Source organism: Dermacentor variabilis, chromosome 7 (assembly GCF_050947875.1).
Source record: "Dermacentor variabilis isolate Ectoservices chromosome 7, ASM5094787v1, whole genome shotgun sequence".
Lineage (NCBI taxonomy): Eukaryota > Metazoa > Arthropoda > Arachnida > Ixodida > Ixodidae > Dermacentor > Dermacentor variabilis.
In genome coordinates this window covers 37,120,381-37,141,279 of record NC_134574.1, presented here as the reverse complement: position 1 = coordinate 37,141,279, position 20,899 = coordinate 37,120,381, and the positions used below count along the sequence as shown (strand labels likewise).

Sequence of the window (20,899 nt, the reverse complement as noted above, 5' to 3'; positions counted from 1 at the left end):
ACGCTGCCTCGGTAGCTTTATTGTCTGGTAATATCTGCTGGTAAGTTTATGATGCCAGGCTAACCCCACCAGCTGCAACGCCGCCAACAGAAGCACCATCATTCTGTTAACATTGTAGTGATGTGATTACAAAAAAAGAGCCCCTCCAATACACTTATATTGCTCGCTCATGGAAAGGTAATTACGGTTGGTAACTATGGCATGTGATTTCGCAGTGTAAGAATGCTTAACAATAAATAACCGGAATAACCTATAGTCAACTAATATTACTTTTTTTAATTTCCTTTAGAGAATGTCACTACCGATGGCCTACGTAAGTAACATATGGTGGTAAAATATTTTATACATGCTCTACGAATTCATTTTAAAAATTTAACAATTTTTGTGTACTGTAGCGATTATTCACGCCATGTTCTGTCTTTAAAACGCATTACGCACCTCACAAGACTATTGAATCTCTCCTGACGTTCATCATCCCCTGCATTCTATGAACCAAAAATGAAAAGCAGTAGAAATTAAATTCAACGAGCAACTTTATATAACCTCTCCTTATGTTGACATGATACTATACATACACCAGGAATCATTGTTTGATTATTTTACAACGTTCGAGTAGAGAAATTGAACAATTCATCATACCGTGCGGTTAGCATTTTCACACGCATTGTAAAAACTAGCAATGTATGTTGGTGAATATTGTTGTGTTGTTTCCAAGGAGAAAATCTGCCACCACTATTCTCTAAAATAGTAAACCATCGGCACGGTGCAAATTTGAATACCGCTCGGTTAGATGTTTCTGAAACCATATTACAACATGCTGATTCAAATTTTTATATGCATTTAACGCTTCCGAAAATTAGTTGTAAAGCTTATATTTTCATACAAATGAACAGAATGCCAAATTCATATTGGCCAACTAAATTGCTCCATGTTCCCTATGCTGCCATACCTTCGAATGCTGGCTAAAGTTAACTGCCTGCACCGGTATAGGGCACCTACATAGACCTTACATCCTTTGTTGAAATATTTCGTTTTAAGTAGCGCAGCCTGCTACACGCAGTGTCAAGCGAAGGAGAGAAAGAGAACCGAAGCATGCGTGCCACAGAACATGCGCTGCACGTATACGAGAGAGAAAAAGAAAATCTGAAGAGAATCTGAAGCTTTGTGTCTCGGTCTAAAGGCATGTCCGTCCCCGAAGACAAAGCCTGATCTTTCTTCCGATAAGGCCGTGGTCTTCGTAAAACATCGTAATTAGGAGGAATTGAAGTGCGAGACGAAACAGCACGCCGTCAGTGAAAGCCGCATACGTATATATATATATATATATATATATATATATATATATATATATATATATATATATATATATATATATATATATATATATATGGGTGTGTGTATGTGTGTGTGCAACTTAAGGTAGAGGTATTGAGGGTTTCCAGTCAGTTATAATTGAAACGTGTGTGCCCTTCCTAAAGAACGACTGTTCATTGCGTCAATGTTACGGTCAGACACTAACCTATGCAGAGAAAATATATACCGAGACATCTTATCCAAGCCAAAAAGTAATCAAAACGTTAAGGATTCTTCTATATTTCAATAGCTTTGAATTTAACGGTCATTTCTACCTCCAAATAAGTGGCACACCAATGACCACACGAATGGCACTTAGCTACGCTAACATTCCATGCACCATATAAAGTCCAGTTTGGTGTCAGCCTAGGATATAAGGCATTTTTCTTACATTGCTGTACCTAGAGGACATCTTCACTATAAAAACAGGGTCAGCATACATGATTTTAACCAAGAACATCCAAGCACAGAATTTACGCACATATGTTCTCATAGTCAAATAAACCTCCTCGATGTGCACATTTGGACTAAGGATGGTTCGCCGGTCACCAGCGGATACAGAATGCCCACGGATAACTGTAAAGCAAGCATTTCCTATACGCAAGCGCACAGATTCTAAAGCATGTACTACCGCACGGACGACCTCCGCGAGAACACTACGCGCGTGCGCGATATTCTTCTTGGCCAGCGTCATCTGCCTTCTATTGTTAATGGTGCAAATACGAAAACGGAAGGTTTCGACTGCTACCAAGGACTACACGAGCAAAAGAACGCCGATCAGCAGGGAAGGAAAAACCTGGTGTTAAACTTTGCAAGCAACGTTCCCAACTTCGACAAATTATTAAATGGAGCTTTAACATACTTCAACAACACGAGCGAATGTCGAACATTTTCCCTCTCCGCGCGTAGTGTACAGGCAGCAGAAAGAACTCAAAGATTACATCATGCACTCACAAAGAGAAAGAACGTCTCGCATCAGATGTCGTCTTTACGGGAAAAACATGCCTGAGGTATGCTAACACAGACAGACAACTTCAGCTGCAAAGACCACGCAGTCTAAGCTCAAGCACGAGATCATGGTCAACAGGACTGCTTTTTATCGCATATCCTATCCCCGGAGATTCTATACCACAGCATGTAAAAGCCAATACGTCGCACAGACGGACACTCGCTTTAATAAGTCGTTTCAAGTATCATAGTTCACATGTGCTATGATTCCCCGGCATTCATTTTCCCAAACACACAGCGTCAGTTGGTCTCAGGTGGGACAACGTCAAAGTTACATTACAAGAAACTTTTCCCACTGCCACAGAACTCGAACAACGACACTATTGTTTCTTCGTCAAGTTTAACACAATAAAAAAGAAAGAAATGAACACCCCGGTGATTTCTCTGCATTAACGGTCCTGGAAGGCGAACGCTACTCTATTTCAATAATTCCCACCCCCATACTTCCCTTTTCAAACAAAAAACCTGTCGCAAAGGTACGTTTTTTGCTGCAGCCAACTACCCTACCATTCAACGTTTGCATCCCTGATTGGATTGTGCATAAAGCCAAGCTCCGAAGTTACGCCTGTAGTCTTCACTCTACGTAACGTTGCCTGACAGTGTGCACACACAAATACCTCGGGCGTCGTACCATATGTTGATTAACCGATTACTTTCTAATTTCCATGTTTTGAGTGCTTTTATCTCGTACACAATTTGTTTTCCTTTACCTATTTTAACCTAGCTTTCTTTATAAGATCGTTTATTTGTTTTCAAATTACAGATCCTTTGATGGAACCCAGTTTTGCAGTCTGCTCGTGTGCGTTCTTTAAAGGGACACTAAAGGTTACCAGAAACTCAAGTTAAAGTGGTAGAGCAATGTTCTAGAACGTCTAAGGCGTCAATATAATCGCGAACAGAGCTTTAGTAACCGAGAAATTGAGGTAAATGCATGACACGATTTGAGACCCCCCAGCGACATTCCGGTACTAGCCCGATGACGAAAGGACTCCTCATAATTTGTGTTACTAATACTCAACTACTCGTATTAAAAATATCATTTCATTCGATTATAAGACGGAAAAAAATGCTACTTCTCTACGTCTATTCGATTCTAAGAAAAAGTAACATTTTGACGTTGCCCTTCAGTAATATGGGTGTTCGAAAGGTTTCGTTTTCGCTCGACTCTGCGCGCTCGACTCTGCGCCGCGCACGCTTTGGAGTTTCAGTAGCTTCGTTATCGCGTCGTGCTGTGAGGGTTCTGCTGGCTCGCGAAACTTTCATTTGGAACAAGCAGCGAGAATGCCACGGCCATGTGATTTCGTGGGAAGCCCTCGTTGCTTTCCCGCTCCGGAGAGCCGGTGTCGAGGCCGATGTCGTAGTACGCAACGACGCCGGCAGTGCGAGCCCTCAGCAGCAGGTCGCGCTCGTCGGTGCTCAAATCGCTGAAGTTGAGCCCACCATCGCGAGCCAATCTGTCGGTGTCAGGGTCCATTGCGACGAGCGTCGAAGTTAGCGTCATAGAATGAAGTACCAGCTTATGGGCGTCTTGCGCTGGAGTTTGAGGTATAGTAGCGGCGCCTGGTGGCGGTGCGGGAAACGACATCTGGGTCGTGCCAGCTTGGGTCGTATTGAGCCCTGGCTGTGGCGAAGCACGTTTCTAGGCCGAGTTTTGCGTCGATTCGCACATTTTTATGCCCTGTTGCGAGTGCGAAAAGGCTCGTCGCTGCTCATACACCACGCCGACCACGCTGCGAGCTCGCCGCAGCCTATAGTTTAACGAAAACGGACTCTCCGTGTGCCGTGGGACGTAATGTGGCACGTAATTCGTTTCTCCTTCCGCTAGCCACCATACTCCCGCTTTCGCTCTGCTCACGGCTCTGTCTTGGCTCTGTTTCTGGCCGCGCGTTCGCGTTTTGCGCAGAAAAGCCGTAGCGCCGTCTGCGGACGCCGTTCTACTCACCGATGGTGCAACGTCACTATGAGACCATGATGTCAGTACTCCTCGATCGGAGGGCGGGCGATTTGAACTGCGCTAGAGGTACGCGGACGCTTCAGAACGCATTTTCTCTTAAAATAAGTCTCTCCTTGGCACGAAACAAGCGTTTCGAGGTTTCTGTGATGGTATTTCAACAATCCACGTTGACTTAATAGTAACCTTTAGTGTCCCTTTAAACGACGATTTCACGACTGTGCGCCACCAGCTCCCTTCCACACTGCTTCCCAACCCTTTCTCCTGGCTACAGGAGAATAAGTTGTACACAACGGCATTACCGGAGTCTGCTTACGGTCCTAACATCGTCCTCATTGGCGCCGCGGTGGGACGCTGCCCATCACCGCAGGCAGCTAATCGCACCGCGTTTTTACGTGAAACCGCTTCTTCTGTGTCTGCCCTCTTAGCTGAACCTAAAATAAGTCCATTGTTAAAGCCCTTCTTACACAAACTCTTCAACTATTGTTGGCGTAAATTCTTGTCTCTCTCTCTCACACACAAACACGTATTCTTGGCTAGGAAATAATGTCTAAATACAGATTCCAGCCATTTGTTTTACGGCCTTAAAAGGTTGGTCACCGGTCATAACGTCCTCACAATAAACAGTTATTCTTAAAGAAGTGCACCAACATTTGTACTTTCTTTATGTACAAGGCCTCCCAACTATTATGCTCCAACATTTAAATATATGCGCATGCCACGTAGTTCGACAGAACCAACGGTTTGCCGTCGCCTGGAGATTATTTTTTTGCATTCCACCTAATTACTTATTAAGTCTAAATTATTTTTTCACCTTCTGAAACATTCAAATTGGATGAAATAATTCGCAACCTATAAATCAATGAAATGAATTTATATGAAAAGAAAAGCAACTCGACAGAGGTGCGATTAGGCAGTGCGACGTCCAGCCCATTGAGATGCCACGGCGCCCTTTTCCCATCCACTTTCCGGAAGATTTATGTATGTCTCCTAGAACTAACGCTGAGCAGTGTCAGCCAGCGCTACCGCCTATTTGATCTACGCATGTCATTTCTTCTATGTAACATTGCTTTACTTCAGTTAAAGATTACCAATTATTCCTTCTATGTGGTCCTTGGTGTCATTGTCTGTCGGTGTATTGTCTGTCGGCTTTTTAAGCATATATATATTTATATATATTGCTCATTTGTGGTCATCTTGCTGAATGACCGTGAACCGCCCCAGGTTTCCCCTCCGCACAGAGAAATTGTCAGGTGGCTGGCACAACAACACTGGTGCAACGTGCTGCCACACACACTGTTGGTAGCTCTAGCTACCAGTATCACTGATCGGTCAATCTTGTAGTTCACTGCGTGCACTTTTCTGATTACATTGTTAGGTCCTTCCGTCATTGCACAGAGTTTTCTATGGTTTGGATGCCATGGTGTCTCATAGAGTACCAAGTCGCCGACGTGAAGTTTTCTAGGTCGAAATATTTTCTCGTATATGACCTTGTTCCTTTCGTTGTATGGGGAGAATTACGAACATTTGCCTTTCCTGCGTCATCCAGATTTCCGGGCTCGCTGTTTAACAGTTGCATAGCAGTGGTAGATCAGAATCTGATGCACGCATCAGAAAAGAAGGATATCTTCTCACTGCGTGTGGATCCCTCTTATATTCCTGAACCTTGCCAGAAAGATGAATCCGTGGTATGCGAGGCTCTTTGATTTGCATTTGAGTCGTGTCACGCTAGTCTCATCTGTGCGTTCGTTTATGCCGTTGCATTATGAATGCTGGGACGATAAGAAGATATGATGAATCTTGTCATGTATGTTTCAAAAACTGGTTGAATTGGCTTGCGGTGAATTCTTTTCCGCGGTCTCAAAGAAATTTCTTCGGCTTTCCAGCAGCCACCGCATTTTAAGGCACGGTATGTAAGGCACTTTTGTGATCAATTGCCGACACATAACGGGCGCCATAATCTATCCGTAAGTGAATGAACTTTTTTGACAAGCCGTGTTCCGCGAAGCCACCTGGTGTCCATGGAAAGAAGGTCGAAAGGTGTTTTTCATGTGGCAGACACTCCAGTAACCCAAATCGGTTGCTTTTTGTTTCTTCCAACTCTGGAATGTGTCGCAATGAAGGACGTATGTGGAAACATCACTGATAATTTCTCGGTAATACTACTGTGCGGAAAATTTTCGCAAGGTATTCGTCAATAAACATGGGCCAATTGGTCAAATGGCACCCTAATGGTTGTAGCGAATCGTTTGATCATATTTGAAACTTTCGTATAATTTGCCGGAGCTTAAGTGCTTGGTCAAATACTAGCGAAAGCCATACCTTTTAATGATCACTGAAGTGATTAACTTGTCCTGCTCCAGTTATCCTGCGGTTGTCACCTTGGCGTCAAAGAAGCGTAGCCATTTGCCCACTGGGACGTCATATTCTGCTCCTGTTTACTTCAAGATGTTGATCTCCTTTTTAGATGTGCTCATGAGGCTACTGAGGAAGATGCTGTCGACTTATTGTGACGAAGGGACCATGATGCCATCCCGAATACTGGGCTTTATTGCTTGGTCACGCCCACCTCTGCTTTCTCATTCACAGTGATCCTGCTGGATAACCGTGTACCGTCACTAAATATACATTTATTTATTTTTTTCCGAGAAAGGCCGTTCGAAAACGAAAATTACATTTTGTTGTCAACCATTACTTGAATTAAACCTATAGTGCCAGGCAATTTCAGCTATTTTTTACCTATGTATCGTGGTTTTCCTAGAAATATTTTTTCAGTAGTAATACAGTGTAAGCTAACATATTCTTATTCTTCTTTTTTTCGATGCAGGTTGTAGGCTACAACGTAAGTAGACAGTGCCTTTCATAGGTATTTGTATATTATGAATACTTCAATGTTAGTATTAATCATTGTCCTTGTAGTGAGCATGATATGTACCCAACCATATTGCTGTATCAGAAATTTCCCACTAATTATGACTGCGGCATCTCCATTCACGGGCGTCGTCGTGTCCAGCTAAAAATCCTAGGCTTACAATAAGGAAGTCATACCGAATGTGCGCGAAGAGCCATAAAAATATTCCCTAGTGCTATCTGCGTGGAAGAACAGAGAAAAGACGGTTATAAAATTAAAGTTCTGTTTTCCTTCCTGGCCTTGTATGACTAAAGCTAGTCAAAATTTTCCATTCAATATTTATAAACAAACTGAATAATGTATCTTCCTTTGTGGTGGGCTGCTTCATTATCCTGCTTTAGAAGCTTGAAGAAAATGTACCTGAAACTAGTCTTTGTTGAACTGTATTTTAGGAAGAAGCCTATGCCCATTCATTTATGACCACATAAACTACAAATTATGTCGTCACCAATAATAGTAAAATCACGGTTTGTTCAAACAATACGCGAATCCGAGCACTTAGGTATAGAAACTCTAGTGATGCAGTTTCGTTTTTTATGAGTATTTCACTACTTTTATTTTGTACGCGGTAAAAATATATTGCTCAGTTGGGGTAAATGTAGACTGCTCAGTGGGAAGCTTTTCTAAAATGCGATGCCCCTTGCGTGTTAGAAATAATCTTTAAATTTACAAATTATGTTCATGATTAATTATTTGAATAATATTATTACAAATAAAGACAGTGTAAACTTCTGTGATATCCTCGATCAACTGCACTGGTTATTGAATTCATTTGTTGCCTTCTTTAGCGCACTCGGATATTTTAAACAGTGGTCAAGCAAGTTAGGTCACCTACTACGTTGTCAGCCTAAGGCCGACAAAATTTTGCTGATGTAATGCTGCTCTTACATTTCGGTCGTCATTGAGAATGTTGCCGGACACTCCGCATCCATTACATAATTTTCATACTCTCAACGAATAGTCGCTATTGAAGGAGTGCTAATGATAGCACCACAAGGAATGTCGCTGAAATCGAAGTTTCAACGAGTCGAATGAATATTCAAATAATTAGGGCGCGAAAAAAACGTATAAGAAACGTGTGCTAAAACAAAGTACGGGATGACCTACAATTGATCAGAACGTTTTGGCTGTTCGTAATCTATAGTAGAGTTACGAAGTCCAAAGCTTAATAGCCTTTGAATGAAATTGTGCGTATGCCGCTGTTACACGTGCGAAGTTTATGTATAAGTTGTGTCGCTGCCTCGATTACTATAAATGTCGCACGTTATTTTCAAAGGATATTTCTTGACAAATATGTATATATATATATATATATATATATATATATATATATATATATATATATATATATATATAGGGAGCATTATATTACCCCTGCATCTTCTTCATATGTATATATTCAGCATCATGACCAGCGCCATCGTCTTCAGCGCGTGACCTGCGCAATAAATCGTTGAGCCTTAACAGCTGTCTCGCAAGTGGTCGAGGCTGCTTTCGATCCCTTGGTCCTCTACGCCTCCGAGTTTTCCTGGAGCTTCGTTCAGGCCGCCACTTGCTCCACCTTTCCGCCAGAATGCCCCAAGAAAATCCTCCAGGAGCCTCCGGCGTCACCGTCTCTGCCCCACCGGCCGTTCCTTCAGGGACCGTCAGCACGCGGCAGCGCAATCCCACCATGTTCGCTGGCCTTCGCAGCGACGACGTTGATGACAGGCTGGACAATTATGACCACGTGAGTCAGTCTAACCAGTGGGATGACATGCACAAGCTTCGCAACGTCGCATTCTACCTCACTGACGTTGCCAGGACTTGGTTCCTCAACTACGAGAGCACCTTGCCCGACTGGGCGGCCTTCAAGCACCAGCTTCGGCAGATTTTTGGCGCTCCCAACGTCCGCTCTGAGGTCGCCAAGAAAAAGCTTGATGGATGCACGCAACTTTCCGGGGAAACATACACATCTTTTATCGGGGATGTCCTCGCCCTATGTCGCGGTGTTGACGCCACCATGACGGAATCTGAGCGTGTTCGTCACATCGTAAAGGCCATTGCTCACGTCGCGTTCAACGCACTGGCGATCAATAATTCTAATACCGTTAACGATGTGATCGCGACTTGCCAACACCTGGACGCACTGCAGGCCATCTGTTTACAACATGTAGCCGGTGATGCGCCTCCTTCGTCGGATACCGACATGCGTATGCTGAATCGGACTCTCATATGCGAAGAGCTCCAAGCGTGCGGCCTGCTCAGTCCTCTCGTTCTCCGGCTTCAGCCTTCGGTTCCTGGCCTGCGCGACATCATCAAAGAGGAGCTATCCTCCATGACCTGCACTGCGAGCTGTGGCCCCAATTCGCCGTCCACTTCGTATGCTCAGGTTGCGGCTCAGCAACCAGCGTTCGTTCGGACAGCGCCTCCTGCTCCTGCTACTGGCCCCAACCATCTGGCGACTTTATCACCCCGTCCGCCTGCCACAGGATTTTACACTACCCGGCCTACACCCCACCCCATTTGTTATTATTGTGGTATTCGCGGTCACATATTGAGTTTCTGCCGAAGACGACAACAGGACGAACACCGTTGTTACGATATTTATGAGAGACACCCGTTGCTTCCTCCGAGTCCTTACCAGCGCCGGCTCTCACCACGCTCACTTTCTCCACCTCCCAAAGCGCCTCACAACTACCATCCAGGGCACCGCCGCTCGCCCTCCCCTCTCCGACGCTCGACATCACCCCTGCAACCGGCCACCCGCGCTCCTGACTACTGATCGGAAAACTAGATGGTGCAGTTTTTGGAGGGAAAGCTGCATGGCTCGCACAGACTACAATTCCTCCAGCGTGCCCGGCCAATACTTTATTCGTGTGCGTAGAAGGTGTACCAGTCCTCGCATTGCTTGAGACGGGAGCAGCTATTTCCATTGTTCACGCTGGCTTGTGCGCCCGTCTACGCAAAGTTACTACACCTTACAGTGGAGCTCTTATTCGTGGTGCAAATAACGTTGTGATTCGGCCATCAGCGCAATGCACCGTTAGAGTTTAGATCGACAGGATACGCCACCATATCCAGTTCGCAGTGTTGACTTCCTGTGCTCATATGCTTATACAACGATGGGACTTTCTCTCTTCGGCGTCGGCTTTCATCTCGTGCCGTGAACGCCTCGTTAATTTGACAGAGACCGACAATTCCGACGACGTGCACGAACCGCGCCTTCGTTTACGAACTGCTGACGATTACATGGCGCCCCCTGCTTCCGAACAACTCCTTGCAGTTAACTCTGATATCACCGATGGTGACGTTTTAGTTTTACCGTCAGCCCGTTGCTTATCCAGAGGGATTGCTCTGGCACCCAGCGTTGTACGCTTCACCAACGGCATAGCCACTTTGGCTGTACTCAACACAACCAATGAACCAGTCCTGCTTTCCAAAGGCGCCGTTCTCATGTGCGTCTTGGACACTAAGCCTGTCTCTGCTTACCACGACTACTGCTCTTTCACTACCACCCACAGCTATGGATCCGGTCCCTGCTTCTGATCTCACCAGTACCATCAGCTCCGATCTAACGCCACAGCAGACGGGGGAGTTACATGCGTTGTTACCCAAGCATGAAGACTGCTTCCACGTCCACTCTCCTCTTCTGGGACAGACTTCTGCGACGGCTCATCGCATACCCACAGACAGAACTACCATCGTGCGCCGGCGGCCATATCGCGTTTCTACCACTGAACGACAGATCGTCGATACCCACGTTGCCGTCATGCTAAAACGTAGCATAATACGCCCATCTTCAAGTGCTTGGTCGTCACCTGTCGTTTTGGTGCGTAAGAAAGACGGCTCAGTGCGATTTTGCGTAGACTACAGTGCCTTGAACAATATAAGCCGCAAAGATGTATATCCACTGCCCCGAATCAATGATGCGTTAGATTCATTACAAGACGCGGAGTATTTCTCCAGCCTTGATCTACCCTCCGGATACTGGCAGATACACATGCACGAAGCAGACAAGGAGAAAACCGCCGTTGCCACACCCGATGAACTTTATGAATTTAATGTAATGCTGTTCGGCCTGTGCAATGCTCCCGCCACATTTGAGCGGATGATCGACACCGTACTACGGGGCCTAAAGTGGAAGACTTGCTTATGCTACCTTGACGACGCTATCATAGTTTCGTCGAACTTCCATCAGCCCCTGCAGCGCCTCGATGAAGTCCTGACATGCCTCTCAGCTGCAGGCCTTCAGCTGAATACAAAAAAGTGCCACTTCACCAGCGAAACCATTAAAGTGCTCGGACAACTTGTCAGCAAAGAGAGCCTTCGACCCGACCCCGACAAGATTACCGCTGTTCTCCACTTCCCCAGGCCTCAACGCGCCAAAGACTTGCGTAGCGTCCTTCGCCTAGCTTCGCATTTGCGGCGCTTCATACGTAACTTTGCCACCATTGCGGCGCCGCTCCATCAGCTCCTTCCTTCTGGAGCTCCCTACGTATGGTCGGACGAATGCCAAACTGCTTTTGACGCCCTCAAGCGTGGCCTCACATCCGAACCTGTGCTTTCTCATATCGACAACACCGCACCCACTCTTCTACATACTGACGCCAGCGGACACGGTATCGGCGCTGTTCTGCAACGTCAGAAAAAATACTGAGGAACGTGTGGTTGCATATGCAAGTCGTACGATAACAGCTCTAGAGAAAAATTTTACGATTACCGAGCAAGAGTATCTCGCCGTTGTTTGGCCCGTCCAAAAAGTTCGGCCTTAACTGCACGGCCGCCGCTTTACGGACGTTACTGATCACCACGCCTTGTGCTGGTTGGCAATGCTAAAGAATTTAACGGGACGTCTCGGCCGTTGGATACTCCGCTTACAAGAATCCGACTTCGACGTCACCTACAAGTCTGGAAAGAAACACCACGATGCCGATGCTCTCTCTCGTTGTCGCTTACCACCGTCTTCAAACGCTGCTTGCTTATCACCTTCCGCGATGAAACCACAGGGCGCGTCGCCTGCATTCCCTTCGCTTGCAGCTCTCGGCCTGCTCCCATCAGCCATTCTCATACGTTTGCCTCTAGCCAACGTAACGACTCCTATTGCCACTCCGTTATGGAACGTATTCGCGGATCATCTCGCACACCTTACGCTCGGCTCCGTCGGCAGTTGAAGAACTTCACGATCGAAAATTCGATATTATTCGATTAAAACTCGATTAAAATTCGATATTCGATATTGCGGTCCCACTGCCGGTCACTTTGGTTTCCATAAAACCTACGAGCGAAATCACAGCCGCTCGTCTTGGCCTGGACTTGCAACCAGCGTAGTGAAATACGCGGCTTCCTGTTCACTCTGCCAACACCGCAAACGTATCAACTCACCTCCGGCTGGACTGCTCCAACCTGTCCCGTGCACTGAAGCTGCTTTCGCAGTCGTTGGTATTGACCTCTATGGACCGCTACCCTTAACCACTGGCGGTAAACGATGGATGGTCACATCTGTAGACCACTTGAAACGGTACGCTGAAACAGCCGCACTAATTTCGGGATCCGCAGAGGAGGTTGCAGCCTTTTTCTTGGAAGCCATCTTCTTATGGCACGGAGCCCCACGTGTCCTTGTGAGTGACCGCGGCAGGACCTTTCTCTCTAAACTTCTTGACGATTTTCTCCGTGCTTGCAATACCATCCATAAAACGACTTCCAGCTACCACCCTCAAACCTATGGTTTCAGAGAGCGCTTTCACCGCACGCTGTCCGAAATGCTATCTATGTACATCAACGCTGACCACACCAATTGGGGTATCATTCTACCATTCGTCAGTTTCGCATACAACACGGCCGTCCAACGCACTACGGGATACTGACCCTTTTTCCTCGTGTATGGTCGCCAACCGCTCACTTTCCTCGACGCTTCTTTGTTCGGTGTCCCCGTGCCTTCGTCCACATAAATGTGTGAGCAGTTCGTTTCGCGCGTTGCCCGGTGCCGCCAACCTACCCGCTTCAACACCGACGCCAGTGAACAAGACCGCAAAATTCGCTATGATGCATCTCACCGTGTCGTTTCCTTCCACCCTGGAGACGAAGTGTTGCTGTGGACCCCAGTTCGCGCTCCTGGATTGTGCGAGAAATTTCAGTTCCGTTTTATCGGGCACTACATTGTTCGGAAACAGACTTCGCCAGTTAACTATCGTGTCACCCCAGTTGTTCCGCCTTTGAACGGCCGCTGCCATTCCACAGAGATTCTGCATGTTTCGCGTTGAAAGCCTTGCATACGGCGTTTCCCGCCATAACCAGTGGCCAGGTTGGCCGCTTCCACGCGCAGGGGAAATTGTGTGAGCATTATATTGCCTTTTCCTCTTCTTCATCTGTATATATTCATCATCATGGCCAGCGTCATCGTCTTCAGCGCGCGACCTGCGCAATAAACCGTTGAGGCTTAACAGCTGTCTCGCAATATATATATATATATATATATATATATATATATATATATATATTGTGCAATTTTTCTATTTATTTATGTTTGCTAGCTTAGAAGCGTGGTGAGCTTGCACAGCATAGGGGAAATGACTAACTTGCACAAAATAGACATAATAATGGAAAGGCTAATGAGTGTGAGGTAGATAACAATAGTACTATTTCCGAGTGGCGCGTGGTGTGCTCTACCTTTAGGCGACACCTTTTTTCCAATGTGGTTTACTTGGCGTTTGTGTATAACCAAACCGTGGCAGCGTTAGTCAGTCCAAATCGCGGCCATGCAGGCGCAAGTGGACACACAGTAAAGACAGTGCCTCAAACATATCTGAATATATTTTGGAGAATAAGCCAGTAAGGTGTTGTAAGATACCCCAAGGTACCAAGGCTGCTTGGTCGGGACTGTCGTTATAAAAAGTTATATGAATCAAGAGAACCGAGTGACCTGGAATATTTTTATTAATAATGCCCAGGAATTTGGAACATCGTTCACTATTGCCATCAGTTGGTGGGGAATTGAATCTTCAATGAATTTGAAATGACATTTAAATATGGCTACATAGCCACACTTTTTGCAAATCAAAATATTTTTACAGAATTATTCTCTATGTTTAGCTCTTACTATGTGCTAAGCATTTGTACTAAGATACATTTCCTGGGTTTCACGGCCCCATTTTGCAATATTGCACTTTGCAGAGCACGCGTTTAGAATTTTATATCAGAGAAAGCGGTCATCACCTACCGTAGCAGCTTAAGGTAGGCAATCACTACTACTCACTCTTCGTGCGGATGAAGTACAGCTTACCTTCGCGAAGTTTCTGACCTTCAAGTGATGCTTTTGTAGAGGAGCACTGCAGTGGTGATTTTTAAGGGGCATTAGCCTTCTTTGTGGACATCTGACACCGCAGAGGTATTGCTTTTACTCTTAAGTGCCATTCGCTTTCTTCGAAAATTGGCATCCACAGCAAGGTTATACAAGAGTCGTTCTCCTGTGAAAGGAAGGGCAACTGTGTCGAAAAATTAGCAAGGACGTGACAGAAAATTCTTTTGGCTAAAAAAAAGAAAAAATTACAAGTGGTGTTACTTAAAAGAACAAGATCAACCTACGGGTTTGCTCAAGTGGTTTGATAAGAAATGCCGATTATATCTTTGTCTCACCCTTCTTTACATGTTCACTATGCACTCATTTCATCAACTATTCGTATCGTATTTCACGCAAAAATACGTAGATACCGTCTTCCTATAGAGATTCGGTTCCTTTCGAGATTTTTTTGACCAAGGGGCCAGGTGAGGAAAGGCCAGCGATAGGGCAATCTGTTGTGCAGGAAAACTAATTTCCGATTATCTTCACAGTTATTACGCAGCTATCAATTATTCAAGCAACTGCGCTCAAGTTCTCGCAATCAAGCCGCTTACAAAGCGGCTTTGGCCATTGGTGAAGCCGCCTAACTGATATCTTCGCGGCGCGCAAGTATACTTATTCCAAACTAACTTGTTCAATTATCAAGTACGTTCAAGTGTGCCATGCGTCGACTTTGCCTCATCATGTTTGTCTGCTGTGAAAGATCTCTTAACGGGGTTTGGAGCAATGCCGTTGAGGTGAAACTTCGCTGCAAAACATTGATTTTCTTATTTTTTACCCTTTTCATAGTACATGTATTTCATGTAAATGCCTTTCAAAGAAATAAACAGAACATTGGTATGCTTTACATTCCAAATAAATATTCTTTTTTTAATTTTAATTGTCGCTTCGACTGCAAAGTCTATATACCCCATCGTTTACTCTCAATTTTGTATAAAGCTTTTGTCACACCCAAACAACTTAGCTTTAACAAAAATTTTCGCTTTCCGTTTGCAAGGTTGTTTCTCTATGCAGTGCCTCTTACAGTACACAGGGCCTGTAAGCTACAGAACCTTGTAGGTATTGCTCACTACTCATTTGTTTGTTTCTGGTGGCACGTACTAAGCCGACGTATACGCGTCGGTGAAGGACCGTGTGGTTTGTACAATTTACGGTGGTACTGATGTGAAGAGATTCAGAACCGACACTATATCTAAAGTTTTTACGGCAACCGCGAGCGTGAAGGCGCAATAAAGCGCTCAGGTACACCATCTAGACGTCTGGTTTCCATGTGCATGCTATCAATGAACCCGCAGCAAAAAAAAAACGATACAGTCTCTTCACTTTGAAAGCGGCAGCAAAGCAGCAATGAAGAATTTCAGAAATAGGGAGAACGGCAACAGAAATATTTATCACGAAAATATTGGCGGAGCCCAACTCCCAATGACTGTCTACAGTTATGAGTTTGGCACTGGCGTAATAAAGCAAAAAATGGCATCGCCCTCTTCGAAAGGTCTTACGTGTAAGGCGTGTGAATTAGAGCGTTGGCTAAACAGGTGTTGATTGAAAAGCGGCACATACCGGTGAACTTGTGGTGCAGCTTACTAAATCGCCGGGTAGCTGTCCTTGCGTAGCCCGTGTGAAGCGCGTTGGATTCTGCCCAGCGTGAAATAATATTAAATGATTTCTTATGGAACATTAGGCTGGCCTAAATCTCCCATTCCAAAATCGGCTGTTTAATATCCACCTGATATCCTCTCCCGTGGCCCTGCTGCTACTGCACGCTCATTTCCAGTGCAACCATAGCGCAACCATGAATTCCGCACTCGACATAGGTCCCATTTCACCGAGCATCGCAGTAACTATATGGATAGTTTCAACCACTATAGAGCTACACATTCACAGTGGCAATTACCTGCATACCGAAGTTAGCATCAAAGAGCATCATTGAAGTGCAGCACAAACGGAGTGGACCGTACACACTGCTCCAAGTCACCGTTAAAGGAATCATTGAAGGGCGGTACATACGCATGGCACATACCCCGCACCGCAGCACCATGGTCTCACCTTAGCAACAAACAGTTTTGAAGAGCGGCCTCTACTACTAGGCACACAGTGCCACATGCCTACTGAGCCAAGTTTGTCCGACGGTTAGCTTTGAACCCTATTACTTCGGCACAGCAGACCGGCGAACACTAACCGCTCGACCGTGGACTGTCCAGAGCAGAGACCCAGCTGTGCAGGACAGCTGTTGAAGGCAATATATATATATATATATATATATATATATATATATATATATATATATATATATATATATATATGTGTGTGTGTGTGTCTTGTTACGGTTGACGTTAAACCGGCTTTATTGAAGGGACGAAATTGATGGTGAAATCAAGATGGCGTCCCGAGGCTGCACCAGCTAACCTCTTCTTCTTCTCCTCGCCCGGCTCATGCCGTAGCAATCCCCGGGTGCCAGACGAAGCCCGCTGGGCAAATCCAAATCACTCGGAAAGCGTAGGGTGAAACCGCTTAAGACGACCAACCTGTACTAAGTTGGTCCGGCTAGACCGACGACCAGCGGCCGTCAAGCGTGCCACCACGTACGTCAAGTCACTCAAGCGATCTACAATGGCGAATGGGCCCATGTACTGGGGTAAAAACTTATCACATAAGCCACGTTTACGTTCCGCAGTCCACAACCACACAAAGTCTCCTTTAGCGTACGAGACGGACCGATGTCGGCTGTCATAGCGCTCTTTCGATCGGTGTTGCGATGCCACAGTACGAAGACGAGCGATACGCCGGGCTTATTCGGCAAGACAAAGCGTATTGGCAACAGAGTACTCGCTGTGAAAGTCAAACGGTAGTATAGTGTCAATGCAGTTTAGCGGTGAACGTGCGTAAAGGAGATCAAAAGGACTGTAATCGGTCGTCTCATGCTTTGCGGTATTATAAGCATAGGTGATGAAGGGGAGTACCTCATCCCAGTCCTTGTGATCGGAAGATAAGTACATGGCCAGCATGTTGGTTAGAGTTCTGTTCGTACGTTCTACAAGCCCATTCGTCTGAGGGTGATAAGGCGTTGAAAGACGCAATTACGAACTGCAGAGACGAAGCAGTTCTTCTACGGCGTCCGCAACGAACTGACGACCGCGATCGCTAATGATGACACGGGGGGGACCATGTCGAAGAATAATGAATCGAAGCAAAAACGTTGCAACGGACGTAGCTGTTGAAGATGGTACGGCCGCCGTTTCCGCGTAACGGGTCAGATGGTCGACACATAGGATTACCCATCGGTTGTCGTTAAATGATCGGGGAAATGGGCCCAGAAGATCGATACCCACTTGTTCAAATGGCAGTCGAGGCGGCGGCAGAGGTTGGAGAATACCTGGCGGAGTGGTCGTACGGCGCTTGTAGCATTGACATTGTTCGCAACTGGCGACGTAGTGCTTGACTGTGTCCCTCATTCTGGGCCAGTAAAAACGTTCGTGGGTCCGGTTCAAAGTTCTGATGAATCCCAGATGGCCAGAGGTCACATCGTCGCGCATGGCTTTCAGTATGTCCACTCGCAGACTCTGCGGCACCACCAGAAGGAAGCGTCCGCCTTTAGCCGAATAATTGGTCTTGTAAATCAGGCCGTCACGGACACGAAATTGACCAGTGGCTCCAGGACGCGATGCGGCTACAAGTAGAGGGTCCAAACTAATATAATTTTCCTGCTCTGCTTTGAAAGTCATCGAGTCTGGGAATGTAGAAGAAATGGGAGCACAACAGTCATCAAAATTGTCTTCGTCACATTCCGTCGTCGTCAGAGGAAGGCGGGAGAGACAGTCCGCATCTGCGTGGTGACGCCCGGACTTGTAGGAAATAGCGAAGTCCTACTCCTGCAGTCATAGAGCCCAACGTGCCAGTGGTCCACTCGGGTCACGGAGATTCACCAACCAGCATAACGCGTGGTGGTCAGTAACGATAGTGAACGGGCGTCCGTAGATATAAGGCCGAAATTTCTGGAGAGGGAAAATAGCTGCCAAGCATTCTTGCTCGGTCACAGTGTAATTGCGTTCCGCCTTGGTCAAAGAGCGACTAGCATAAGCCACAACGTGTTCAGCTCCTTGATGATGTTGCACTAGTACAGCACCGATGCCGATGCCACTGGCATCAGCGTGCACTTCCGTAGGTGCGGATGCATCGAAGTGACGCAATATGGGCCCTGATGTTAGCAGAAATTTAAGCTGGCTGAACGCGTCGTCGCAAGCCGAAGTCCAGTTGAAAGGGCCGGTTTTTTGGAAAAGACATATTAGGGGGTACACCACGTCGGCGAATCTTGGGATGAAGCGACGAAAATACGAGCTCAGGCCCAAAAAACTCCCTAACTCCCGCACTGACTTCGGTGCTTCGAAGGAGCTGACTGCCTCAATCTTCCGTGGATCTGGCCTCACACCATTTTTGTTGACCAGATGCCCAAGTACTAACGTCTCGGTTTCCACGAAACGACATTTCTTGAAATTTAGGATCAAGCCAGCTTGTTTGACACAATCCAGAACAAGACTGAGACGGCTGTTATGCTCACTCAATGTGCTGCCAAAAATCACCACATCATCGAGGTAGCACAAACAAATTTCCCAGTTAAGTCCTCGGAGGCTAGTATCCATGAATCGTTCGAATGTTGCTGGCGCGTTACAAAGACCGAACGGCATAACGTTATATTCATAAAGACCACCTGGTGTCACGAAAGCCGTTTTCTCCTTATCGTCTGGATGCATGGGTATCTGCCAATACCCTGATCGCAAATACAGTGATGAAAAGTAGGCAGCGGAATGTAGACAATCGATGACATCATCAATTCTAGGAAGCGGATACGCATCCTTTTTCGTGACCGCATTCAGTTTCCTGTAATCACCCCAAAACCGCCACGATCCATCCTTCTTCTTTACCAAGATTACTGTTGCTGTCCACGGACTAGAGGACTCTTGAACAACACTTTTCCGCAGCATGCCTTTCACCTGTTCAGCAATAACTGTCCTCTCTGTTGAAGAAACGCGGTAAGGCTTTTGCCGAATTGGGTGCGCATTCCGGTGTCAATTCTGTGACGAGCACGAGAACGCGGGAGTGAAGGCTGCTTGTCACCTTGTGTAAAATCGAACACAGAAAGGTGTGCCCACAAAACCTGTGCGAGAGCGTGACGTTCATGTGAGGGTAGCGCCTTGTTGATCATCCGTAATATCTGCTCTTCAGAAGTGCTTCGGTGGGGATCGCTAGTATGAGACTGCTCCTCCTCGCTTAGAACTGTAGTGGAGCTGTAAGTAATCTCGTCGAATTTAGCGAGCTTCATATCGCGCGGGAGAACAGCAGACGTAAGAACAATTCATCATCGTCATCATCATCATCATCAGCCTGGTTACGCCCACTGCAGGGCAAAGGCCTCTCCCATACTTCTCCAACAACCCCGGTCATGTACTAATTGTGGCCGTGCCGTCCCTGCAAACTTCTTAATCTCATCCGCCCACCTAACTTTCTGCCGCCCCCTGCTACCCTTCCCTTCCCTTGGGATCCAGTCCGTAACCCTTAATGACCATCGGTTATCTTCCCTCCTGATTACATGTCCTGCCCATGCCCATTTCGTTTTCTTGATTTCAACTAAGATGTCATTACCTCGCGTTTGTTCCGTCACCCAATCTGCTCTTTTCTTATTCCCTTAAAGTTACAACTATCATTCTTCTTTCCATAGCTCGTTGTGTCGTCATCAATTTGAGTAGAACCCTTTTCGTAAGCCTCCAGGTTTCTGCCCCGTAGGTGAGTACTGGTAAGACACAGCTATTATATACTTTTCTCTTGAGGGATAACGGCAACCTGCTGTTCATGATTTGGGGATGCCTGCCAAACGCACCCTAGCCCATTCTTATTCCTCTGATTATTTCCGTCTTATCATCCGCATCCGCCGTCACTACCTGCCCTAAGTAGATGTATTCCCTTACGACTTCCAGTGCATCGCTGCCTATTGTAAATTGCTGTTCTCTCCCGAGACTGCTAAGCATTACTTTAGTTTTCTGCATATTAATTTTTAGACCCACTCTTCTGGTTTGCCTCTCCAGGTCAGTGAGCATGCATTGCAATTGGTCCCCTCAGTCACTAAGCAAGGCAATATCATCAGCGAATCGCAAGGTACAAAGGTATTCTCCATTACCTTTTATCCCCAAGTCTTCTCAATCCAGGTCTCTGAATACCTCCTGTAAACACGCTGTGAATAGCATTGGAGATATCGTATCTCCCTGCCTGACGCCTTTCTTTATAGAGATTTTGTTGCTTGCTTTATGGAGGACTACAGTGGCTGTGGAGCCGCTATAGATATCTTCCAGTATTTTTACATATGGCT

General features: G+C 46.1%; 1 protein-coding gene across 1 annotated transcript in view; it reads left to right on the top strand.

Moving 5' to 3' along the window:
• LOC142589006 (uncharacterized) overlaps positions 1-20,899 on the top strand; it is a 197,751-nt gene that overhangs the window by 115,295 nt on the left and 61,557 nt on the right. Inside the window, exons 5-6 of the mRNA XM_075700801.1 lie at positions 290-313; positions 7,140-7,154. Of these exons, the coding sequence (XP_075556916.1) occupies positions 290-313; positions 7,140-7,154 (39 nt within the window). The remainder of the gene's footprint in view (positions 1-289; positions 314-7,139; positions 7,155-20,899) is intronic.